Below are 25,094 nucleotides of genomic sequence, written 5' to 3' on the forward strand. Positions count from 1 at the left end.
CCATTTCCCTTCCCCTAAGGAGATGAACCAAAGGAAGCATTAAAAAGAAGAAATGCCCTAAATCAGAGGTCAGCAATTTTTTTCTGTAAAGGGCCAAAGAGTCAATATTTTTGGCTTTGTGGTCCATACAGTCTCTGTTGCAACCACTCAACTTTGCTATTGTAGCATGAAAGCGGCCACAGACAATATGTAAACAAATGAGGTGGCTATATTCCAATATAACTTTACAAACAGGCAGCAAGCCAGATTTGGCTCATGGCCATAGTATGCCAACCCCTGCCCTAGATCTAAAAAGGAGTACTTTAGACGAGATACCCCACACAGGCCTGAAGTAAGGAAAATGAACTAGAGTGTCCCCATAAAATGTACAAGCCAGTCTCATCTGGATCAGGATCAGGCGTTTGGACTCCAGACTTTTGTGTTTTCATTTTCCATTAATTTTCTAGGTAAAAGTTACTACTAAAAACTCTAATTATGTTGTGGCTCAAATTAAGAGGAAAAGGCTTTTTTCCACATTTCTTTAAGGACAGATTAGAAAAGACTGAATGTGGGGAAGTGGGGGGAGGGGAGGTTAGTAGCAACAGCTTTTGTATCAGCAACAAGACACAGGAAATGCAGGGGTTCTGGTACAGAGTGGAAGGCCAGAAATCAAGTCTAGCTATAAATACCAGACGCTTCTTTCCATCACAAGGCACATTTCAACCTGGTACCATCTCCCAGCTCCAGTCCTTAGTAAAAACTTAAGCCTCCAGGAAATACTGTTCAGAATGTGGCAGAAGTTCAGCTTTGGAAAAATTTATTTGCTCTAGACCCAATATTCTTTCCTAGACATTGTTTTAAGTTGGGTCCTATTCAAGGAAGATCAGGAAGAAAATTAGGCAAATACTATAACAGCCAATGAATGACTGGTTGGTTGAACTAAACATAAATGCCATTGCTAAGCAAGGAGCAACACCATCCATTTGATGGCAGCATTCAAATAACAAATTCCTAAAGTTAATAACCAGCTTTTCTCGGGGAAGGGGATTGGGGAATGGAGAGGGAGGAGTACCTTAATAGCAATTTCTTTGAGTCATGATAAATATAACATCTTGAAACATGATGAGGACCAGTTTTTAATTAATGCCATGTCTAATTAAATATGGTAATGCCATACTAGGCAACTGAAATTATCAGACCCCAATGTCTATATAGTAAATAAATAAATAAATTTTTTAGCAGTAAATATTTTAAAATGCTAAAATAATTTTATAGGATTAGGTTATATCACTCTGAATTATTCAGGTATAATTCATCTCAAAGCTACATGAACACTAAAATGATTTCCCTCAGATCAGATAGCCTTGCTCTGTTATCAGACTTGAATTAAGGCTGAGTAGAAATCTTGACAATATATGTTAATGGTCATAAGAAAAACTGGTTAAAATGTGTAAATAGATCAAAGCAAATCCACAGATACTATAAGAAACAATCTTGAAGTACTTTAGGAGATAAGGGCAACTTCCCTTCACTTAAAGACAGCAATATATGAAAAAATACAGTTCATCAATCAATTCAACAATTAGGTACCTACTGGGTGCCTAATATGTGCTCTCAAAGAGTTCACACAATAAAGGAAGTCAGGAAGTGTGGTGGATATAGAAGGAGGAGTTGCCAATCCTTCACAGAGGAAAAGCTATTTATAATTTTCTCCCAAAGTCTTCAGATTTCCCATAGGAATGTTCACAAGTCATAGGCAGGAGAGCAAAATGACAGCTTTCAATCTCAACATGAATCATGATGGGTGATATAGTGAAAAGGGTAATAGAATGGGAACTAAGAGACCTGGATGCTAGTTCTGACTCTGACAGCACCTAGATATGAAAATGACTGAATCTCAACTATTTTCATGGTCTTTGTCTTTTTTATTTTTATTTTTTTGACAAATCTTAAGGACAATCAATCTTTGTCTTTTTAAAAATAAATTTTGTAGTTGGAATATTTGCTGTCACAGACCCACTATAATTCTGAAGAGAATATTACATATGTTCTCTTACTTAATCCTCACAACACCATAGTTTCTCCATTTTACAGATGAAAAACTGAATCATAAAAATTCAGTACTTATCCAAGCTAATACAAGTAATCTGAAAGTGGTGGACTTGAGTTACAAATTCAAGTCTGCTGGTTTCAAAGCCTGTGTTTTTCCAGCCACTAAGAAACCTTTGGATGTGACTCCTAGGAATCATAAAATGACCAAAGAGGTGACAAATATAAAAGTCACAATATGGAATATTAAGAATTATATTAGGCTGGGATCAGTGGCTCATGCCTATAATCCTAGCACTCTGGGAGATCAAGGCAGGAGGATCGCTTGAGGCCAGTAGTTCCAGATCAGCCTGAACAAGAGCAAAATCCCATCACCACTAAAAATAAAAAAGATTAGCCAGATGTGATGGTGCACACCTATAGTCCCAGCTACTAGGGAGGCTGACGCAGAAAGATTACTTGAATCTGGAAGTTTGACGTTGCACTGAGCTAGGCTGATGCTATGGCACTCTAGCCTGGGCAACAGAGTGAGACTCTACCTAAAAAAAAAAATTGTATCAGATACTATTAGATACTAGAAAAAATAGATAACTGGAAGAAGGAAAAGATGAAGTTTCCCATAAGTGGAATGGTCTCAGTTTTAGAAATCATAGACCTGAAGCCCTATATATTCCATAACATTCTACAGAGATTTATAAACCATTACCTTATTAACAATAATGTGAATACATTATATTGTAGAGGGTGTGGGGAAACAGGTACTCTCCTACTCTTCTGTATGGCTAGTAGGAGAGAAGCTGCATAATGTCTCTGGAAGACAATTTGGCATTATGTTAACAAGACTAAAAGATACATATATTCCTTGACCCAGCTATTCCACTTATAGGAATTTACTCACACGTTTACATGCAGAAAAAGTAAATATAAGAATATTCACTGTGAATAACAACAAAATACTTAGGTATCTATGAATTGCAGATCAAATATATGTTAATACATTCATTAGATAAAATGCTATGTTGCCATTAAAAATTTTAAGGTAGGGATGGGCGTGGTGGCTCACACCTGTAATCCCAGCACTTTGGGAGGCCAAGACAAGAGGATCACTTGAGCCCAGGAGTTCAAGACCAGCCTGGGCAACATAGCAAGATCCCATCTCTACAAAACATTTAAAAATTAGCCAGGGCCAGGTGCAGTGGCTCACGCCTGTAATATTAGCGCTCTGGGAGGCCAAGGCGGACAGATGGCTCGAGGTCAGGAGTTCGAAACCAGCCTGAGCAAGAGTGAGACCCCATCCCTACTATAAATAGAAAGAAATTAATTGGCCAACTAAGATATATATAGAAAAAATTAGCCAGGCATGGTGGCACATGCCTGTAGTCCCAGCTACTCAGGAGGCTGAGGCAGCAGAATTGCTTAAGCACAGGAGTTTGAGGTTGCTGTGAGCTAGGCTGATGCCACGGCACTCACTCTAGCCTGGGCAACAAAGCAAGACTCTGCCTCAAAAAAAATAATAAAAAATAAATAAAAATTATCCAGCTGTTGTAACACATGCCAGTAGTCCCAGCTACTAGGCAGGCTGAGGTGAGATGCTTGCTTGAGCCCAGGAATTCAAGGCTGCAGTAAGATATGACTGCATCACTGCAGTCCAGCCTGGGTAACAGAGTGAGACACTGGCTCTAAAAAGATAAAAATAAAAAATATATATATACATATATATTTAGATATATATACATAAAGGCAGGTCTTCTAAATGCATTGATATAAATGAGCTCTGCATTCTATAAGTAAAAAAGCAAGGTACTGAGAAGTATGTACAACATGATACCATTTGTAAAAATATATATATATACACAGATATGTGTTTGATTGTACGATATACATACAGTATCTATATACACACACACACATATACATAGAGATATATAGCTTTCTTTAAGAATCCACAAGACCACTCTAGCCCAGGCAACAAAGTGAGACTCCGTCTCAAAAAAAAAAAATAAGGAATCCACAAGACACTGATATCAGTAGTTGCTTCAGAGAAGGAAAACAAAGGACTGGAGAAAAGGGAAGAAAGGAGACATTTTTTCACCGTATATACTTAAATGCTGTTTGGAATGTTTGCCTTTTGCATGAATTATCCATTCAAAAGAATTAAAAACAAGAATGAGTAACAAACAAAAATTATGACTGTGTGACCTCACAGACACACACATGAGACGGAGATAGTATCCACCTACATCCTTGCCAATGTCAACTAGCTCTAGTTTTTTCTCTGTAAAGCTCCCTCAGGTTCAGGGGTTTCCCCGCTGTGAATTCTTCTTTTAATAGTAAGTATTTTAACTTAAAGCACAACTGTTAATCAACTGTTCAAAGCTAACTTCTCCCCATGGCCAACCAATACTCATCTGTCTCTAAACACTGTTGTCTCTTTCCTTATTATAGCTTCTCAATTAGAGGAATTTGCCTAGAATAGCCAGTTTTTCTTTATATATTTTTTCAATTGTAATATCACTACACAAGTGTTCCTTACTGCATTCTTTTGAAAGAATAAACTATTGGATCCCATCAGCCAAGCAGAACTGCCTCTGCAATCACCTACGTATTCTGAATTTCTGGGTCCACATAATGCAAAATGAGACTAGCTACTGTTTGGGATTTCCAAAGGCTGCCCAAATGTATTGGTCCCAGAACAAGCATTATTGAGGGAACACTGCCCTCTGGTGTCACTTAGAAAGTTACAGGGGTTCTAAAGGAAACAGGTAAATTTTCTAAAGCAGATGGAAAATTTCACAAGAAATTCAATTAAAATCAACAAATGTGAGTGACTACTATATGCTAAGCACTGTTGATAGGCCTTAGAAATTTAGAGATGAATGAGAAATAGTTCTCCCAACATTCAAGACTGGCTTTAGATACAAGTCAGAATCTGCTTAAAAAAAAAAAAAAAAAGAAAAAAAAAAAAAAAAAAAAAAAAAAAAGACTGGCTTTAGGCCGGCTCGGTGGCTCACACCTGTAATACTAGCACTGTGGGAGGCCGAGGTGGGCAGATTGCTCGAGGTCAGGAGTTCAAAACCAGCCTGAGCAAGAGTGAGACCCCGTCTCTACTATAAATAGAAAGAAATTAATTGGTCAACTAATATATATAGAAAAAATTAGCTAGGCATGGTGGCACATGCCTGTAATCCCACTACTTGGGAGGCTGAGGCAGTAAGATTGCTTAAGCCCAGGAGTTTGAGGCTGCTGTGAGCAAAGCTGACACCACGGCACTCACTCTAGCCTGGGCAACAAAGTGAGACTCTGTCTCAAAAAAAAAAAAAAAAAAAAAAGACTGGCTTTATTGGCTTCCAGATCAAAAGTAAATATCAGTGAACAATTTCTCAAGAAGTCTTCCCATCCAGTCATCTATCGATGCCGAGGTGTCACAGCACCTAAGGGAGACTAAAGAGGAGAGATAGTACAGTACTTTGGAAAGCCAAGGTGGGAGGATTACTTGAGGCCAAGAGTTTGAGACTAGCCTGAGCAGCACAAGGAGACCCTGTCTCTACAAAAAATAGAAAAATCAGCCAGGTATGGTGACATGGGCCTATAGTCCCAACTTGCCAGGCAGGCTGTGGCAAGAGGATCACTTGAGCCCAGCCCAGGAGTTTGAGGCTACAGTCAACATGATGTGTCATGGCACTCCAACCTGGGCACCAGAGCAAGATGCTGTCTCAATAAATAAATAAATAAAATAAAGAAGGGAGATAGGAAATGATGTTCATTTGTCTTCAGATCCCTCTGCTGATAAATCTATATAGGCCTCCCACAGAAGACCCTTAGGCCTCCCACAGAAGACCCTGTCCTCTAAGTACTACTCACTGAAGCCCTGTTTGTTATACCAGCAAGCTAGTTCTTAATGTCCACTCTAAATTTCTCATAAAATCTCCTGGAACACATAAAGCTATGAGCGACAGGACATACTCCTCCTAGTCCTTGAAAATGGGCTTCCAGGCCAGACCAATCTAGGGTTCAAATTCTAGCTCAGGGGTGGGGAACCTGTGGCCTTAAGGACACATGTGGCCTTTCATCTGAATCCAAATTTTATACAATAAATCCTTTTATTTATTTATTTATTTTTGAGACAGAGTCTCATTCTGTTGCCCAGGCTAGAGTGCCGTGGCATCAGCCTATCTCACAGCAACCTCAAATTCCTGGGCTCAAGCAATTCTCCTGCCTCAGCCTCCTGAGTAGCTGGGACTACAGGCATGTACCTCCATGCCTGGCTAATTTTTTCTATATATTTTCAGTTGGCCAATTAATTTCTTTCTATTTTTAGTAGAGATGGGGGTCTCACTCTTGCTTAGGCTGCTTTCGAACTTCTGACCTTGAGTGATCCTCCTGCCTCAGCCTCCCAGAGTGCTAGGATTACAGGCATGAGCCACCACGCCCGGCCCCAAATCCTGTTATTTTTATTAATACATTTTTGTTTGTCTTTTACATTATTATTTTTTAAATGAATGTATTTATACTCAATGGTGTTCAGAGAAGTGAAAAAGGAGAAAAAAATTTTAAAAAGAAAATAAAATGAACATATTTAAAATATCAAAGAATAGGCCAGGTGTGGTTGCCCAGGCTAGAGTGAGTGCCATGGCATCAGCTTTGCTCACAGCAACCTCAAACTCCTGGGCCCAAGCGATCCTCCTGCCTCAGCCTCCCAAGTAGCTGGGACTACAGGCATGTGCCACCATGCCTGGCTAATTTTTTCTATATACTTTTGGTTGGCCAATTAATTTCTTTCTATTCGTAGTAGAGACTGGGTCTTGTTCTTGCTTAGGCTGGTCTTGAACTCCTGACCTTGAGCAATCCTCCTTCGTGGGCCTCCCAGAGAACTAGGATTACAGGCGTGGGCCACCGCGCCTGGCCCAAACCCATATATTCTAATTGCACTTACCAGGGAAGGACTAGCTAGGATGCAGTGGAAATTCCAATAGAAGGGGAGACCAGACAGCTCACTCCGCACCCGTAAAATCAGTTCCTCTGCCCCACATTCACAGGAGAAGGTAGCTTCACTAGGGTGAGCAGTGTCCTTCAACAATGGGCGAAGCAGATTATCCAAATGACAGAGAAAAGCTGCAGGGGGAGCAGTCAGCCGCTTGTTCAGCTCCTAGAGAGAGAGAGCAACCGTACAGAGTAAGGGTGATAAAAGGAAACTGGCTCCTTCATAACTAATAGTAAAGGAAAGCCCTGGTTAACATGAAGACAACAGGCATGCAAGGAAGGGAAGGGAAGATAAAAACATCAGAATGGGAAAGAAGAAAACAAAAAGAGTCACAAAGATTAACTGACCTACTTCACAATTCTGCCCTGGGCAAGACAAATTTACAGAAGGCCTATATAGATCAGGTAATATAGATCACATTATGTATTATCATCCCTACAGTACAGAAACTAACTCTTTCTCATCAGCACATGCCTGCCCACACAGAGGAAAAGGATCCCAGGGCTACAGGCAGAAGTGCAGGGTGTTAATTGGAATTGTCTCAACCCAGTTCAACTTTGCTTGGCCACCTATGGGCCAGCAAGCTGGTTGATGTTAATATCCCCTGACCTTCACTAGGAAAGAATGGTATCACCCGCACCACTCCACAGCAGCACTTCTCTTTATACTTACCTTGGCTCGCTGGCTGACCACACTAGTGTCCACCTGTTCATGCCACACCTGTTGAAGATCCGAAACCAGCAAGGCATATCCCTGCTTGGTGATAAAAGCCTTGGCCAAGAGGGAGTTCTCGGCAAGCTGTAGCCATGCCCATGGCTGCATCAACAGGCCCTGCTCCAGTTCCTCCATCTGCAGGAAAGTTCTAATTTAGCAAAGTGCCTCCAGGGGCATGTAGGTCTAGAGAGGGCACCACTCAAACAGCTCTATATCAACTAAAAATCTCCTGAAAATCCTCCCCAATAAAACAGAAGGCATGAATTTATGTTCTCCAAGTATATAACCAGTTGACCACTCACCTTACTACCTCTTGGCTACTAAAAATAAATTAATATTTAGAATATTAAGGAGGTTTTTTTTCCTACATTAAGTTCCTAGAGGGTAGAAAAATCTTTCTTCCATAATGTTTATTTATTTATTTTCCAGTAAAATGACAAAGGTTCTCCATGAACTTCCATAATGTTTAAACCTCAGTATATTGCTGTTAGTATTTCTGCTTTCTAATAAATATAACAATGTGGAAACCTAAACCACACTTGTTGCATCTTTACCACATTTTTTTTTTTAAACAGAATCTTACTCTGTTGCCTGGTCTAGAGTGCCGTGGCATCAGCCTAGCTCACAAGAACCTCAAGCTTCTGGGCTCAAGCAATGCTCCTGCCTCAGCCTCCCAAGTAGCTGGGACTACAGGTGCGTCCCATCACACCCAGCTTTTTTCTATTTTTAGTATAGATGGAGTCTCGCTCTTACTCAGGCTGGTCTCGAACTCCTAAGCTCAAGCAATCCTCCTGCCTCAGCCTCCTAGAGTGTTAGGATTAAAGGCGTGAGCCACCATGCCTGGTCTTATATTCTTAATAAATAGTCAATGCTACCCTTTCCCAGAACTATAAAAAAAGAAATAGATCTTGTGTCATAAAACATCATAAGTTATAAGTGTCATGGCCAGGAAATTCAAATTATTTGATCATTATCTAAAAACAAAGATTTGGAAGCTCTGAGGATTAAAAAAAAAAAACCCTAAAACAGAGATTCTTCTTTTTTTTTTTTTTAATTTTATTCTCACAAGTGTTGAAAAAACAGAGGTTCTTAATCCAGAGTCAATGCATGTGAATCCTATGGAACTAATCCTATGTAACTAATCCTATGTGAATCCTATGAAAATTTTGTGTGTACATGCATATACACATGGGGTGGGAAGAAGAGATCCACAGCTATTAGCAAATTCTCAAAGGGATCAATGACATACACAAAAAAGCTAAGAAGCTCTGTGACCAGGAGCAACAGAAAAGACCCAAGTCCCATTTCAACAAGGGCCTGAATGATTAGGAATGATTACAAGGCACAGCATATCACAGAGGTAGAGACACTGAATTAAGTTCCATATCCCACCTAGGGCACTGCCACCAATTGTATCATGCCCTGTTGCACATCCTGGAATTCCTAGAAACTAAATTTTCTTTTTATTTATTTATTTGCGACAGAGTCTCACTCTGTTGCCTGGGCTACAGTGCTGTGGCGTCAGCCTAGCTCACAGCAACCTCAAACTCTTGGGCTCAAGCAATCCTTCTGCCTCAGCCTCCCAAGTAGCTGGGACTACAGGCATGCATCACCATGTCCTGCTAATTTTTTCTATATATTTTTAGTTGGCCAGTTAATTTCTTTCTATTTTTAGTAGAGACAGGTCTCGCTCTTGCTCAGAGCTGGTTTTGAACTCCTGACCTTGAGCGATCCTCCCACCTCAGCCTCCCAGAGTGCTAGGATTACAGGCGTGAGCCACCACCAGGCGTGAACCACCACCGTGCCCAGCCAGAAACTAACTTTTCTACCTCAATAACTAAAGTAGTAGCCTTAACCCAGTAGATATGGCTGCTTGACAGAGTTTGGTTATTTTTCCTGGGCTGGGGAAGGGTTACTAAATCTCCTTCATTATTCCCATCTACAAATACACAATGAAGAGAAGCGCTGAGGGGTGGGGGTACAGAATACAGAATCTCTAGCAGCCTCAAAACCTTGTTTGGAAGATGGTATTCTCCCCACATTTCCCATCTGCTGTTCCTACAAGGCAAAAATGGTCTTAGAATGATTAGGCTAGTCTTCACTGGATAAGAGTTCCACATTGCCAAAGGTCACAAACGCAAATTAAAGTCGCCAAACCCTTTTTGTCCCTTATAGGCACTCCCTAGTGTACACTTTAAGAGTCACCAAAATTGGGTTTATTATTCTAGTCCATTCCTTCAGAAAGCCTGGAAGCTCAGAATCCTCAAATGGACGGGATTTTTGTCGGGGGTTGGGGGGTGGAGGGTTGTTAAAAATATGACCAGGAGCAACCGGCCCTTTAAAAAGGGCTGACACATTCGGCACCACACCCGGTCTGGCTGCTTCCACCACTGAGCCTCTCGTTCTGTGTCTGAAGCCTCTAAATTTCCCCTTTTCTTTCTTCCTTCAAGGCTGCCTTTAATATTCACGTTAGCCCATTCACTCGTTTAGTACTCTTGAGTGAAGAGGAAGAGGCTGGGGGGGGCAATAGCGGGGGTCAAGTCCCCGGAGAATGGTTATCCGCACCAAGTTCGGCTCCTCAGCCGAGAGCCCCTCTCTTAGGACAGTTCCTCGGACACTCTGCAGAGGGCGGCAAGGCCCCAGAGACCACCAGGCTGGGCCGCGGCCTGTTCCCCCGGGAAAGGGCGAACCCTCAGTCCCAGTACCACAGCCCCACCCAGGAGCCCCGCCTGGCGTCCAGCTAACATTCCCCTGGCTAGAAGAGGCTCTGCCGCCCGTCTGCCGCACCGGCTGCACTAAGGCGCGGCTCGGGGCCCTTTAAGGGTTAACAAAGCCAACCAGCTGCAGCTTGGTCTCATCAAGCAGCCGGCAAAGCAGCAGCCTCGCCGATACCCCACAATACCCGCCGTGACTACAGAGGCGGACTGCGCACGCGCGGCCCGTGCGGCCCCGCCCCACTCCCGGAGGCCTGCCCCAGATCCCTGGCGGCGCGCGGTCCCTCCTGGGAGAAGGTGCCCGCGCCAGTCTAGACCGGCGGGGTGTGAGCAGCCCGTCGCCGCCGGGCTCAGGCCCCGACTCGAGCTCAATTCCCACCTACCGTCGGCTGCCGCGAGAGCTCCCTCCCTCCCTCCTCCCGGCAGGCACGCCCGCCCGCGCAAATCGAAAGGCCTAGAGTAGAGGCAGGTTCCCCTGCCACACTGGAGGCGGGGTTTGGGGGCACGGGGGCGGAGCCCAGACCTGGTGTGGGCGGGGCTCAGAGAGCGGATTAAGGAAGCTCCCAGAGCCGAAGGCCACAGAGGCCGGGGGAACTAGGGAGACCCGGTGGCCCACCAGTAGAGAGATTGAGGGTAGTGGCGCTTCTTGGCCTGGCGCTGGCGGAGTAGAAAGAATACCAGAAGAAGGTACAGGGGAGGGGAGCCAAGTTTTGTTTTTGTCGAACTCAAGTTACTTCTCTTCCGTCCCCTACCCGTCTAGTTTTGTTTTGTTTTAATTCCTCAGTGGCATTAGAGTCCATAAGAGGCATTTCCCAGGCATAAACTTCATAGTCTGACCGCATCCTTTACCTCTTCTCTGACCACACCAGCCCCCAGTTATGCTTCGTCAACCACTGAGAAACTTGAAACCCCTCAACTCATCTTGTATTTGGTACGACTTCTGGTTCTGCTCAAGCTGGATCCCCGAACTTGAAAAATTAAAAATCCTCACTTGGCAAGGCCACCTCACTGTTTCTTTCATAAAGCCTTTCCCACTATCCACAATCAGAATTAATTGTTCCTTCCTCTTTGCTCCCATAGCATTATTTTAATCTTTATTACAGACTGCCTTCTGCTTTGCATTTTAATTAGCAATTACATAGGTTTTTTTAAAACTGTAAATGCCTTGAGAGGGCAGGGACCTGTCTTTTCCATACCTATAGTTCCAGGACCTTGCACATGGGAGGGGCCCAATAAGTCTTTGTTAAAGTGAATGCTGGAGTTCAAGTGGCATTGAGTAGTTCACAGGCAAAATCTCATTCATTCATGGCCCACTAAACTATGGCCTCTCTCTGGAACAGTTAGACCTAATTAAGAGAAGGAAAGGCAACCCACCCTATTGGGAAATGGGCATTCTAGACGGGCCCATGTTAGACATACATACGTACACATACACATACATATCCTCTCCCTATGAGAAAGTAGAGCCTGGAGATGACTCTCCAGTAAGCTGGGAGTTAGGACTAAACTAACCAGGTTAGAAGGAGGAGTCTTGGTAATTACTGGGACCTAAGCCCTTCTCTGCTAGATGGAGGGCATGGTTCCCTAGAGCCAGGCAGCAAGTCTGACATCTCTCCTGGCTCAGAGGACCCCCCTTCCACATCCCCAGGGTCTTCAGGCAGTGGGCAGAGGCAACAGAGACGCTTGGGGATGCAAGGACACAGGTTTTGGGTAGGGAAAGGAAGCCCATACTCTTGAGCAGCCTTCTCCCTGGACTTCTGCAGCAGCTGAGCCTCTTGGCCAGCGAAGGAAGATGGCAGCCCTTGACCTAGGCCTCGCTCAAGCCGTGTGCCTGCAAAAGAGAAGTTAATCAGGCCATTGCCCAACCCAGGGAGTGTGACTTCAGGCCATTCCCCAGTCTGCTATGGCTTGCCCTCAACTTACCAGGAATGGTGTTCTCTAGGAGGAAGCCCAAGAGTCCAGCCAGGAAGATGGGCTCTGTCAGCAGTGAGTGCAGTAACACATCCAAGGGGCTCCAGCCTACAGGGGATTGGGGCCAGGCAGGAAGGGAACTCTGATACTGTACCCAAGGCCAGGAAGGCATATCTTTCCAGACCTAAACTTAAGTCTTGGACTAAAGACAGGTCTTTCTGATTATCATTTCATCCTCCTCACCCTTTATCCCTCTACTCTCCATTGCCCACACCCAGGCCCTTCCCAAGTATCCCTGCTCACTCACCCTCTAGGTGTGCTGTGACTGTTCTAAGCTCCCTTTCTCTGGAAAGTTTGGTATTAAAAACCCCAACCTTATCTCCCACTTCTTACCTTCTGTGCTCTCTCCTGGGTTTCTCAACTTCTATATTACTGACATTTTGGACATTACTGACATTTGGACAAAATAATTCTTTGTTTGGGGCAGGGGCAGTCTGTGCATTATAGGATGTTTAGCAGCATCTCTCTATGCACTGTGCATCTCTCTATGCACTCTAAACACTAGTAACAATCCCCCCTTCTCCCATCTGTAACAGCCAAAAATGTCTACAGACATTGCCAAATGTTCCTGCGGAGCAAAATCACCCTCAGTTGAGAACCACTACTCTAGATACACTGAGCTATTTGTTGCTCTTGGGACATATTCCATGACTTCCTACATCTATGTATTTGTTTACAATGGTTTCTCCATCAGGAATAACCTTGTTTTCACCAAATATGTTTAAAACTTGCCATCCTTCAAGACCAGCTCCATGTTACTGAATCACCTCAAACAGAAACCATCTCTCTTGCTTCTGAGCACCGCAGCTCTTTATTTAAACCTTTCTTGTCATTTTCCCACACATCTCATCTCTTTTACGAGACTGTAACTCCTGGAGGGACCTTTGTATCCCACGTGGCTAGCGTGGTGCTTAATAAATATTTGTTAAGCAAATGGCTGAACTACTTACACCAAAGCCGAGAGAAGGGTGTAGGGCCAGAGTCCAGAGAGCCCGAAGCATCAGCCCCTTGCTTTCCCACTACTGAGCAACTCCTCTTCCCCTCCCCACTCCACGCACCTGTGCTGAGTAGGACTGGGGCTTCCCGAAACCATCTTGGCAGCAGCAGGGCCATGAAGATGGAGAAGCCCACAATGAAGACATTCCGCCCAGAGTCAATGTCAGCCAAGTGGAAGCTGGAGAATCCAGTGGACAGAACCACCGCCTGCGTCACCCCCAGCACCCCACCTGTCTCGTACAGAAGAAATCAAGGGGATTTGGAGAGGGGTCGTGCAGCACAGGGCATTGCAGAGTGGGCAGGTCATGGGGAGGGAGAACCAAGAGGCGCATTTCTGATTCTGCAAGAAGCCCAGAAGCCCAGTCAAGATGCCAAGATGTTGGGCTGAGAAATTGAGGACAGCTGACACATGCGCATGTCCATCTACCCATCCATCCAGGAAGACTAGAAAGAAAGGGTGCCAGCCTGTGCAACTGGTCAGGCCACACTGGGCAGTACTGGTTCAATACCAGTCCTCTTGCTACATCACTCACCGAGCACAGGCAGCGGGATGGTGGTGAGGAGCTGAGCCAGCCTCGGGGAGAGCCCAAGCCCCACACAAAGCAGCCCCACTAAGTGGGCCACTCGCCGAGATCCAGCCTATGTGAAGAAGAGACACTAGAAACAGCCACTTCCTTGAGCTGTTCCAGGTCTTTGCCTGGCCAGCTCCTTCTCATCATTTGGATCCCAACTCAAATGTTACCCTTCCAAGAAGCATCCTTGACCACTCTATCTAAATGTGCCTCATTTACTCACTAGCCTGATTTTTCTTGGTAGCACTTTCACTCACTGAAATTTTCTTTACTTTCTCTTCAATAGACTGCCTCTCCCTCTCTGAAGTCCCCGAGAGAACAGGACTTTATGTGACTTGTTCTTTAGCCCAGCCTGGTGCAGTGCCTGATGCACAGGAGTTCAGTAGTGATTTGCTCATGTCCCCATGCTCTTAGCCCCTTACCACTTCTAGGCACCTCCCTAAGTGTGATAATGATGTAAAGTGCCTGAGGAGTGCTGGGCACAGCTGGTGATGGATCAGTGTGAATTTCTTACTTCTTCTACACCCCCAGCTCCCACCCCCACCCCCATCCTGGGTCCACCTACCTGGATAAGACTCACTGTGCCCACATTGGGAAAGCTGGATGCAGTGCCCATGGGGCTGCCCAGCAACCCAGCCAGCACACTGCCCAGCCCCTCCAGGCTCAGCCCTCGACTGCAGGCATGCGGAGGAGGTGGAGGCAAGTGCAGCAGCCGGCCACACAGGGCGTAGCAGCCCAGGGAGCTGGTGGAGGCTGCCAAGGCCATGGAGATGCCTGCAGCCAAAGCCCTGGGTGTCAGCAAAGGCCAGTCCCACTCACCTGGAGAGGGAGAAGGAGCCACCTTGGGGCCAGACTCAAGTCAGGAGCATCCCCCTGCCTCCAGTGGCCTGTGCCACAAGAATGCCACAACATGTTCGAAGATGATGTCTTAGAACAAAACCACTGAACTTTAAGAAGAGAGACCCATTCCTTCCCCATGCTCTACAGTGTCCTCTTTGATCTGACCCTTCCCTTTCTCTCTGGCCTCATCTCCTACCACGCTCCACCTCACTTCCTTCACCAAGACACACTGGCCTTGTTTTAGGCCCTTGTACTTGCTGTGCTCCCTGCCACCACAGGGCCTTTGCATATGTTGTTCTCTCTACCAGAATACTCTTCTGCCCTGCCTTTGTGCATTTAGCTCCTTCTCATCTTTCACATCTCAGCTCAATAATCACACTTCCTCAAAAATACCTTTCCTGACCTCCCTGATAAAGTCAAATTCCCCATTGTAAGCCCTCATCACACAATGTATTTCTTGTTGGTTACACTTATCATGATGGCAATTTTACATTTACTTGGGTGACTAATTAGTATCTGTATTCCCCAATAGCCTATAAGTTCTGTGAAGGCAAGTACTGTGTTCGTCATGCTCATTACGACCTACCCTGCCATGTGCCTAGCAAATAATCATCACTCAAGGAGCCTTAATTTGATGAATGAGCAAATTTCACATACAGTGCCTCAAAAGCAATCTTTCCACATAAGTTGCCAACTCAAATGCACATGGGGATGGTACCATAAGTGTGTCAATGGGGTTAGTAGCAGTAGTGCATGGTGGGGTATGCATTAACTATAGACGTCTGTCTCCCAGCACTGCCCCTAATAAAACACCTTTGGTAAGGGGCTGGATTGCCCCTCACATTGGCAGTTTCTGTCTGTGCATTTTGAAAAAACACAGGATTTGACTCAGGAATGAAATCCATTAAGTCTTGAGTTCAAAGAAATGGGTATCTTTATTTGAGCAAGAGCATGGAGGACTAGGAGAAAACCTACCTGGGTGAGGCAGCCAAAACCATGGTGCCTTTGGGGGAGCAGACAGCTCCTGGGGGACAATGCTGACACCCAGAAAGGCAGAGGTGATCCACACACAGGCTACAGGGATCAGCACCTAAGGGGCAAGACTGAGATTGGGAAGAACTCCTCCCCCAGAACCTTCTAAGCCTGCCTCAAGAGGGGTAGACAGAAGCCAAAACCTAAGGGGTGGAGTGAGCATTCCATGACAGCCCTTCTGACCTCCACTGTCCCTGCCCAGACCCCCATGTACCGAGAGCAGCCGGAAGGCAGGGAGGTGAGTGTGAGTTGAAGAGGGTGAAGCTGGCCTCCAGGGGAATGCAGGTATGTGACAGGAGCCCAGGTGCTGAGAACAGACCACCATGAGCAGGATAACCCTAGGAGAGAGAAGGAGCTTTAGGAGTGAGAGGCAACAGACATCCTGAGGGGTGGTAAAAGAGGTGGGAGTGGGCAGAATACCATAAAAGGGGGTCCCAGAAACCTCATAGAAGGGGAGGAAGGTTCCTTGGGAGACAGCAGAAGATAGTGTGAAAGTCAGGGAGACCAGGTGAATCAAGGATTCCAAATACAAAGAGTGTTGCTCCTGCTTGGGTCGCTGCTGACTCTGATAGGGCCAGCAGCTCTGCCCTCCCTCAGTCCACACCCCACCAGGCACCATCCCATGCATCTCAGGACTCACGTACAGCAGGGCCAGGCCCCAGTGAGTAGAGCAAAACTGGGCCACCTCCCTGTGGGCAGAAAGCCCTGCCACAACCAGGCTGGGGGCCAGCACCAGGGGCCCACAGTGGGGGAACAAGTGGCCAGGACTCCCCAGCAGCCCCAGTGCGCCCTGCAGCAGCCCAGACACCACCACTGCCCCGGACACCTGGGAGAGGAGAGGATGGAGAGAAACATTCTGCTCAATCAAACTGACCTCAGCCTGGACTTGCTAACTAATTCAGGTATGGGTTCCTCCCCAGACTCCTTCCCCAGAGCATCTTAATTCCTTCATAATGGAAACAAAACCCTCCCCAGGCCTGGCCACTCTTATCCCTCCTGCTTCCCATCCCCATGGGCTCACCTCTTGGAGAGAAGTGTTCCAGAGCTCCAGGCCATGGCAGCCAGGCCCCCTACACAGGTGCAGCAAGAGGGAGGCTGGGAGAAGTTTGGGGCATGGAGAGGAGAAAGGTACATGGGATGGAGACCCATTGCTCTATAGTCCTAGCTGGTGCCTGGCACAGCTGCAAGACCCCTCCAGAGCCTAGCAGTCCCACCACTGCCCAGACTCAATCCTGCACCCACCGACACCTCTATACTCAGATGACCACCCAATCCCACCCTTACCCCCTGCCCTTGCTCTGTGCTCACAGTTTCCAGGTGTCTCCATGGCCAGAGGTAGCTTTTGGCTGGTCAGCACCAGGGCAGGGATAAGGAACTCTAAGGATGGAGCCTGGACAAGAGGCAGCCTGTAGGAACAGCAGCCCCAGCAAGTCTGAAAACATGTGGCAGCCAATAGGACTCCCCCGAGCCTCTCCTACCCCTCACCTCAGTGCCCCACACCTCTCCCCCAGAAAAGTTCCCCTCACCTGCTGCCCATCCAAGTTTGCAGGACAGTAGACACACCACATGAAAAGAAGCTGGAGGCCAGGAGCTGAGAAGGGGAGTAAGAGAGTCCTCCTGGGGCAAGACTGCGAAGCAGGAGCAGGTGGGAGGCACAAAGCAGAGATGCCATGACCAAGATATGCTGCAGGTGGAGGAAGGGGGAGACGAAGAGAAGGAAATACCTATTTCCAGAGGCCTTCTCATGCCACACCTCCTCCCCCAAACACCTCCTTCAGCCAGCACCAACTCCTATGCCTTTTGTCTCCTACCTGCAGAGCCAGAAGACAGCTGAGGCCCCAGGGCGGAGGCCCACACAGAGAGGCCCAGGAGTGGGAGGAGTGATTCTGGGGAGCAGGTGGTGGCAGGGGAGCCAGGACATCCTGGGAACCCACCGATCGGAGTTGGATAGAATGGGGGTGTGATCCGCTCATGCTGCCCTGCCTTTTGTCTTGTTTGGGCAGCCCTGGGCCAGAGTTAAATAGAGAGTCAGAGGTCAGAGTTTGGGTGAAGTTAGGGAGGGGCTGGGGAGGGGTGGGGGTGTCAATGAAGCGGAGCAAAGGGATGAGGAATTTGGGGCAGGACAAAGCCCTTTCACCTTTGCCCAGCTCTTGTGCAAATTCCATCAGCCATTAACTGGAAAGCCAAGTTCTGGACCCCCTCCCCCAAGAATCTTCACCCAGATCCCCCACTGCTAGACCAGGTTCTGGAAAGTAGGAGAGGAGGGGTGGGGAGAAGACCCACCAAAATAACCTGGGGAGATTTTGCAGACTGTATTTCCTCTCTCCCAGCACCAACATTCAAAACCGTCACCACTAGATCCATAGTTCTCAACCCTTTTAGGACCAGGCCCCCTGGACTACCTAAAAATGAAACTTGTGAATGACATACCCTACATCACACATGACAACAGCCACTACTCCATATGATGTCCTCACTGTGATGTAGAAATGAAATTTACAATAACATGCATTTCATTATATGAAAGCTTGGCACAACTAAACCAGAAGACAATGAAGTAGTCCGATTCCCACATCCATATGTAGAATCGCTGTGGATGCGACAGCTACAAGGCCAACTGATACTGGTGCTTTATTTTTGACTCAGAGACCACAAGCAGTGCTAACGTTGGTAACCTGACTTTCCAAAATGGCGAACAAACTCTTGGTAAAGTGCTGAGCAAAATGAATTTGTTCTAATTGACATGGAGATACATTCCAGGCAAGCTGAGTCTTTTTCCAAAATGTGCAAAACTATTTCATGTTTACATGTAATAGTCCTAGGCTTAGATAAATATAAACAGAATTTTCATAGACATGATGATCACCAGCCAGTCATTCAAACTGTCTTGGGAATTCTTCACAGTATGGAAGTCCTGAGCATTTTAGGAAGTCTAGCATCCTACCCAGGATAACTAAAACACCTTCTATAACATGCCCTCAGAACCTTTTGACAACCAAAAAACGGCCCATAAATTTCTAAAATGTCCCCTAGGAGGCAGTACCACCCCTCCTGTGAGTGATCTTCAGTGGTCCCATATACCTTCTGTTGAGCTGCCCAGAATGTTTTCATTCTTCCAGTGATGACCCAGGCTTGGAGTTAAGTTGTTAAACAAACACCATATGACTACCACCACGTGTCAGACTGATGACATCAGGATAAAAAGTGTCCTCGGGGCTTGCCCTCAAGGAGATCGCCCTCAAGGCACTCTTGGGAGCCTTTGCCTGATACATGCTTCAGGATCCACAGGATGGTGCTCACCCAGAACACATGACAGATAGGGCCAACCCAGGCATGGGAGTCACTATTTGTGTCCCACAGCACCCCAAGTTGAACAGCATTAGGGCTCTGTGGTGTTGGGAGAAGGGATGAGGGGGAGTTGGAAATAAGCACCTTTGACTATATAAAACAATAGGGAAGTTCTGAAATGGGGCTCAGAGAAAACAGTTCGCAAGATGACAGGATCAGGAAGTAGGGAGGCTTGGAAGGCAGATACAGGGAGAAGAGATCTTTAAGGGCTGCCGCAGAAGGAAAAGTCCAGGCCATGCAACTGAAACTGTTTATTGAAATCTCAGTTCTACAAAAGCGTGAAAAACCCAGATACAAAGCAGAGGCCAGAGGCCTGGGAAGAGGAGAGGAACCAGAAGAGAGAGAAGCCTAGGAGCAGGGCACTAAGAAGAAAAGGTTGGAAGACAAAAGGTAAAGGTTGAAGGCCCCAGCAGTTTTGCTCCATTAGAGTACATTCAAGGAATGGGAGCAAACAAGTTTTCCCACCTCACTTGGCCTTCCCTCAGTAGCTCCCTCCTTGATCCCATCAGTCCCTGGCTCTCCTGCCTCAGGGACATCACACAGGCCATGTCAATGTTTCCTTCCTCCCTTCACCTCACTTTCCCCAACTCCTATCTTTACCCTTCCATCCTAGGGAACTCAAAAGCAAAAGTCTAGAAGAGCCCAAAAGAGACAGAGACAGGGGCTTCTCCTATGTCCATCATGATACACCCCTGGGTCACTGAGCAGAAGCCTTTCCTGGCACCATCACTGTCCTGGCCAAACAGCCAGCCACTGAGGTCTAGGAGAGTGAAAGACCTTCAGTCCTCTGCAACACCACCCCTTAAGCTCCTACCCAGAAGGACAGGGGACCCTCCAAGGACCCAGAGAGGCAGAGAGCATCTAAATCAAGCTTTGCTCCTCCAGGTTCTCAGGGACTCCCAAATCCTCTTAATGCATTCCTCGGAGCCCTGCCTAGCCCGGGAAAATGAAAGACTTGAGGCGGGCCAGCTCCATGACACTAAAAAGGGAACACTGCTGGGGCTGGGGTAGGGGTGGGGGCACAGAGCTCCAGGGCCAGGGTGGAGCCATGCCATGGGTGTGGTACCAGGGGCTGGGAGGTCCGGTGGGGACAGTATGATTGGGGTGATGGCAGGCACGGCAGGTTGGAGAGTCTCTCTGGAGCTTCTGGCAAAGGGGGCAGTTATGAAGAAGAGTGGGAGGGGCAGGGGGTTCTGGGGGAGGCAACGGAGGGGGAGTCAGTGAGGCCAGAAGACTGCCCCAGAGTGAACGCAGCCCTATGTGGCCTTTTGGGCAGCTGGAGACATTAGCAGGAGATGGCAGGCACTGTGGTACAGAAGGTATGCAGGGCTCCAAGAGGCACCGGGAGGTCACTCCAAGATCAGGGGGGCCAGGTGGAGGGCTGCAGGACAGCCCCAAGGACTGATGATGTATTACAGCCACTGATGCCACAGCCAGGGCCACACTGCTCACATATGCCACGGCTAACAGGCAAGACAGCTGCAGAAGAGGAAATAAGAAAGAAACAGAATTCTGACTGTCTTTAACACACTAATCCCTTGTCTCTAGAGATTTTCAAGTTGGAACTCTCTATAGCCATTTACACCCCACTCTGCCCATCTACTCCCAATCCTCATCTCCTGAGCTTTTCACCAATTGCTTGGCACCAGCACACAGCAATTGCCTGACACCCTACACACCAGCCCACGCAAGTTCCCCAGCCTTCCCAGCCCCTCCTCACCTTTACTAGCCTCTGGCAGAGCAAGCTCAGGGCCAACTGCCAGGTTGGTTGTTCCAACAGCACACACAGGTCTGTGTAGGTATACCAGCCCCGCCGCCGTCCCTGCTGCTCAGCCACACTGGTGGAAAGGGAACAATAACAGAGATAGTGACAACTCTCCTGCAGCCAGACCAGTGGCACACTCATACCCCTCAGGGCCCACTAGAAAGCACTGGGAGCTTGCTAAACATACAGACTGCTAGGCTATCTGCTGATCCAAAAATGAAGGTGAGACTAAGACCTGTATTTTCAATAAGCCACTCCCACCTTCCCAAAGGTGATTATGAAGAAGACAGATAGGTTTGGGAACCACTACCATGGCAATTCTCTTTCTTGTCTCCTCCCTCCCCCATTACACAGACCCTTCTCTCTACCTCCTATAGCTTAGGCCTCATTCCCCAAATCCCCTGAGCCCCTCTTCCCAACTTCTAGAACCTACCAGCTCTCCAGCCAGCTGAGCACCTCAAAGATCTCCCGAGGGTCAGTGTAGAGACGCCAATCCTATGGGTAAGAAGAGAGAACACAACCCAGACTCAGATACGAGCCACAATTATTTAATAACAAGAGCCATAGCAGAACTACAACCAGAACTATGGCTAATGCTTATTTGGCACTTACATATGCTGGATACTGACCCAACAGCTTTTATGTATTAATTCATTAAACACCATCTACCTGGTTTCACAGTATACTCTCAATTAAGGAAGACAAGAAAATGACCCTGAGAATAGCCCATGCCCATACAGAACTCACAATCTAAAGGCAAAAAAAGTCTGGAAGCAAATACTCAAAGCCCAGTAGGATAAGCTCTGACTCAGAGTGTACCCTGTGGGGCCCTGGAGAAATAGAGGAGGGGAGGAAATGTTCCAATGTTGGCCTTACTGCTCCAGGAACCCCCAAAAGTTGTGCTTAGTTCTGAAAGGGTAGGAAGGGAAGATACTAACAGAAAGGTACAAGGAGGACAGGCAGAGAAAGAAATGAAGAAACAACAGAAGGCCAAGAGAGAACAAAGGATGAAAAGAAGGTAAAGATGGGCCAGGGAAATGGAAAAAGAGAACAGCTAGCTACTCACCATGGCACTCAGGAAGCCCCTCTCCAAGGCATTGAGAGTAGGCACAGCCATTCCCCCAGCAGCTCCCCATTCATCATTGAAGACTTCCTCCTCCTCCCCTTCATCATAGAGGTACTTACTGGCCACCATCTGCACAGGAGCCAGAAGTGGTGTCAGCAGAGCTCACACCAGGCTCCTTGCTCACTAGGGAGGGGAAGGGGAGGGGGTGCCTTACCATGGAGATCAGAAACAAGTCTGAGGATGACACATGCTGCAGGTAGTCTGGGTTTCGGTGCCGGAGCCGCTCAATGTACACCAGAGCTAGCATCATAGCACAGGGGGAGATGCATGCTTCCCTGGGTGGAAAGGACCAGTAATTAAACCCCAGGGTCCTTCAGTACTTGCAACTCATGCTCATTTCGTCTTTACATCTTCTCTTTAGAGATAACCACCCTACTCTCTCTAGGGCCCATTCTCATCCTATCCTCCTTAATTCCAGGCTCACCGGGACACATGAGCTACATATTTCTTCTGGAGTCGGCGAATAGGGCTGGGGGCTGCCTTCTGGAGCAGTTCCACAGCAATGTCTGCACAGGACAGAAAGAAGGCAGAGTGAACGCACAGCTCCCACACACCAGTCCTCACTGCTCTCAGTAGAAGACCCAGATCTATATTTTGTTATGCCTTGGGGACAGGACCATAGTAACAAAATAGAGATAAAATTCTCCCACACTGAGACAAAAAGCCCATTCCAAGACAGAATTTCAGCTCATCCTAGCAGGAAAGCTTATTTCCCTGCTACCTGAAATTACCCGGATTTGTCTTTCACTGTTGTTCATCTGAGAAATAAATGTGCCTGTTTACCTGGGGGTACACGTAATAGAAATCCTTAAAAAATTAAAAGTTTCTGGTATGTAAATCAATAGTGATATAGATTTGTGAGAAAGCAATGTTTTTTACTCACTTGGACTAAAAGAATGAACATAAACTGTGTTCTTGAACCGAGTACCAATAAGCTAACTATGAAAAAACAGTGCCACTCGTGGGTAAACCTCCAGTCATTTTGGTGTCTGCTGACTACCCCATTTTCATGCTCTTCTTGCTTGCCCAGGCACACAACACTGCCTGACCCTGACCTGCCACTGGGCTGGAGAGCTCCTCCAGGCTACAGTCAGCTTCCCAATCCCAGCCATAGTAAAGTCTCCTTCGGATCCGGGCGCTCAGCTTCTGGTGTCCTGGGAGGAACTGAAACAAGGCAGCCGGGCGGTGAAGGGCAGAAAGAGTACGATGGAGATCCTGCCTCCAGGCTGGAAGGAGCTGTGGGGAGGCAAGCCCGCCTCACCCAACCCCTCTCTCTGGATTGTTTGCCAATGGCAGCTGGTCCCAAAGGAGAGGAATACCCCCAACCCCACCAAGAGCTAACAGGGAGAGATTCCCTGAGATGGACCTCCGGTCTGGCCACCTCTACCCCATTCCTATACCCAGCGGCTCTCCCCCAGGGCCTAAGCGGCCGGGGCCTCCAGTAGGCACTGCTAGGGAGCGGCTGCCGCCCAGTCCTGAGCACGGCAGTCAGGCGAGCCCGCGGCCCCACTCGGGCCCGGAGGTGAGCTTCCGGGGTCCAGGCTCCAAGTGCCGGGAGACTGGGGAGGAGGCGGGCCCGCACGCTCACCGTGAAGTCCTGGAAGCCGGTGAGGGAGAAGGTGACTTCTTCGTCCAGTAGGAGCCCAGCCACGTCCATCGCGCCGCCAGCCGCCGCCCTGAGAAGGTGAAGGAACGGGAACGAGTTGTAAGAAAGCCGCAGAGCCGTCCTTGCCCGCCTGTCCACCTGCTCGCCTGCCTCCCCGGGACGGGCCGCCGCCCTTGCCCGCGTAGCCCCCTCCCCTCGCGCTGGCGGCGGCAGGCGGAGCCCCGGCAGGCGGGTGCTTCTTCCTGTTCCGCCCCAGGCGCGGCGCTGGGCCGGAGGCCTGGGGAAGGCGGCTTCGTGTGGCGCTCACCTCGCGCAGTAGAGAGGAGCCCAGGCTGCGAGGCGCAAACTCTGCCTGTGCCGCGTCTGCCCCGCGTTCACAAGCCACGCGGGTGTAGCCCGCGAGTCAGCGCCTGGCACTTCCTGCCGCCCGCTCGGTCCAGCCTACGGCTCCCGCCTGGAAGGAGCCGGACCCGAATTCCTGGTCTCACTGAGCCTGGCTAAGTCAACGAGCGGTGTCCCAGGCGCCCTTGTCTGAGAAATGGGGACAGTTGCTAGGGGACCGCACTACACTGAGGATGAACGAGCCAGGCAGATGTTTTCGTACCCATGTAGACATAAAAGTGAATAAAACGAGACGCAGAACGAATTGATCCCAATTGTTTTTTAAAAGGGAAGATATGCACACACTTAGCAATGTACATAAAAACCATCTGAAAGGATACACAAGAAAATTACCAGTGGCTGAATTGTACACAATATGGAAGAGAAACTTACTTTCTGCCATACCTTTTAGTAGTTTGAAATTTTAAATCTCGTTGCATACTTTGTGGGATTACTGCAAAGATGCAGTCACAAGTAAACAAAAAAGTGTCAAAAAGGGTAAACATGTCCCCTCCCCAAATAAACAACATCTAAACAAGGTTTTATTTTAAAACTCACCTCCCGCCCTCAATCTCACGTTTAAGGAGTGGGGAGGAAGGCACTCTGACACGCGGAGACTGGAAAGATGTTTACGGAAAGAGATGGGTAACTTTTCTGAGTAGGTGAAGCTGTTTTCGAGTCTGTTGAGTCACACGCTGGCGTGTTTACCCGTCGAGGGGAGGGAACAAGGAGGTCCAGTGCTTAGAGGGTTGAGTAATGGGACGGCCGCCGCCCTTCCCTAACAGCAGCAGATCCTACCCGGGATACCCGGCTTCTGGAAGCCCGATTTCTGCCCCTCCAGTCGGGGATAGGGGGCCAGCACTAGACTTCCTAGCCGCCTTACCCACTCTTCAAGAAGAAAATGGGCCAATCTGCCGGGATCTGGACCCGGACCTGGAGTCACAACTTCAACAGCCAGTACAGACACCTGCGTAGGCGCAGGGTCACCAGCAGCCACCTGCGCGCACGCGCGGACAGCCC

General features: G+C 47.7%; 3 protein-coding genes across 12 annotated transcripts in view; all 3 read right to left on the minus strand.

Annotated features, from left to right (window-relative positions):
* The window catches only part of NHEJ1 (non-homologous end joining factor 1), a 90,691-nt gene extending 78,444 nt beyond the window's left edge, over positions 1 to 12,247 (minus strand). For 2 of the 3 annotated variants that reach the window (XM_012740218.2, XM_076005961.1), the window contains exons 1-3: positions 10,821 to 11,416; positions 7,682 to 7,858; positions 6,962 to 7,174 (exon numbers count right to left, since the gene is read on the minus strand). In XM_012740218.2, the coding sequence (XP_012595672.1) occupies positions 6,962 to 7,174; positions 7,682 to 7,858 (390 nt within the window). In that variant the 5' untranslated portion in view covers positions 10,821 to 11,416. Of the gene's footprint in view, positions 1 to 6,961; positions 7,175 to 7,681; positions 7,859 to 10,820; positions 11,417 to 12,168 lie in introns of those variants that run through there. The other variant, XM_012740220.2, reaches the window with a different exon arrangement.
* SLC23A3 (solute carrier family 23 member 3) lies at positions 11,515 to 19,304 on the minus strand. 4 transcript variants are annotated; one of them, XM_076005953.1, is made up of 13 exons: positions 18,132 to 19,304; positions 17,660 to 17,853; positions 17,375 to 17,532; positions 17,157 to 17,254; positions 16,870 to 16,943; positions 16,493 to 16,674; positions 16,063 to 16,186; positions 15,792 to 15,906; positions 14,542 to 14,795; positions 13,938 to 14,043; positions 13,467 to 13,634; positions 12,361 to 12,456; positions 11,515 to 12,268 (listed from the first exon to the last, which is right to left on the minus strand). In XM_076005953.1, exons 2-13 carry the CDS (start codon positions 17,819 to 17,821, stop codon positions 11,976 to 11,978), a joined length of 1,830 nt encoding a protein of 609 aa, XP_075862068.1. In that variant the 5' UTR covers positions 17,822 to 17,853; positions 18,132 to 19,304; the 3' UTR covers positions 11,515 to 11,975. The 4 variants fall into 4 exon arrangements, with proteins under 4 accessions (XP_075862068.1, XP_012595664.1, XP_075862070.1 ...); XM_012740210.3 differs by having other exon boundaries at positions 17,660 to 19,304; XM_076005955.1 differs by lacking the exon at positions 14,542 to 14,795 and having other exon boundaries at positions 15,792 to 15,840; positions 16,063 to 16,155; positions 17,660 to 19,304.
* Positions 19,305 to 19,432: 128 nt separating this feature from the next.
* Positions 19,433 to 25,093, minus strand: CNPPD1 (cyclin Pas1/PHO80 domain containing 1). Of its 5 annotated transcripts, none has more exons than XM_076005958.1 (10): positions 24,958 to 25,056; positions 24,001 to 24,769; positions 23,676 to 23,763; positions 23,143 to 23,251; positions 22,512 to 22,593; positions 22,242 to 22,362; positions 22,028 to 22,156; positions 21,395 to 21,456; positions 20,917 to 21,034; positions 19,433 to 20,675 (listed from the first exon to the last, which is right to left on the minus strand). In XM_076005958.1, exons 3-10 carry the CDS (start codon positions 23,742 to 23,744, stop codon positions 20,130 to 20,132), a joined length of 1,236 nt encoding a protein of 411 aa, XP_075862073.1. In that variant the 5' UTR covers positions 23,745 to 23,763; positions 24,001 to 24,769; positions 24,958 to 25,056; the 3' UTR covers positions 19,433 to 20,129. The 5 variants fall into 5 exon arrangements, with proteins under 5 accessions (XP_075862073.1, XP_075862075.1, XP_075862072.1 ...); XM_076005960.1 differs by having other exon boundaries at positions 24,001 to 24,224; positions 24,958 to 25,042; XM_076005957.1 differs by having other exon boundaries at positions 24,633 to 25,093.
* Between the last annotated feature and the right edge of the window lies 1 nt (position 25,094).

This window comes from Microcebus murinus, chromosome 8, assembly GCF_040939455.1.
Source record: "Microcebus murinus isolate Inina chromosome 8, M.murinus_Inina_mat1.0, whole genome shotgun sequence".
NCBI classification, from domain to species: Eukaryota; Metazoa; Chordata; class Mammalia; order Primates; family Cheirogaleidae; genus Microcebus; species Microcebus murinus.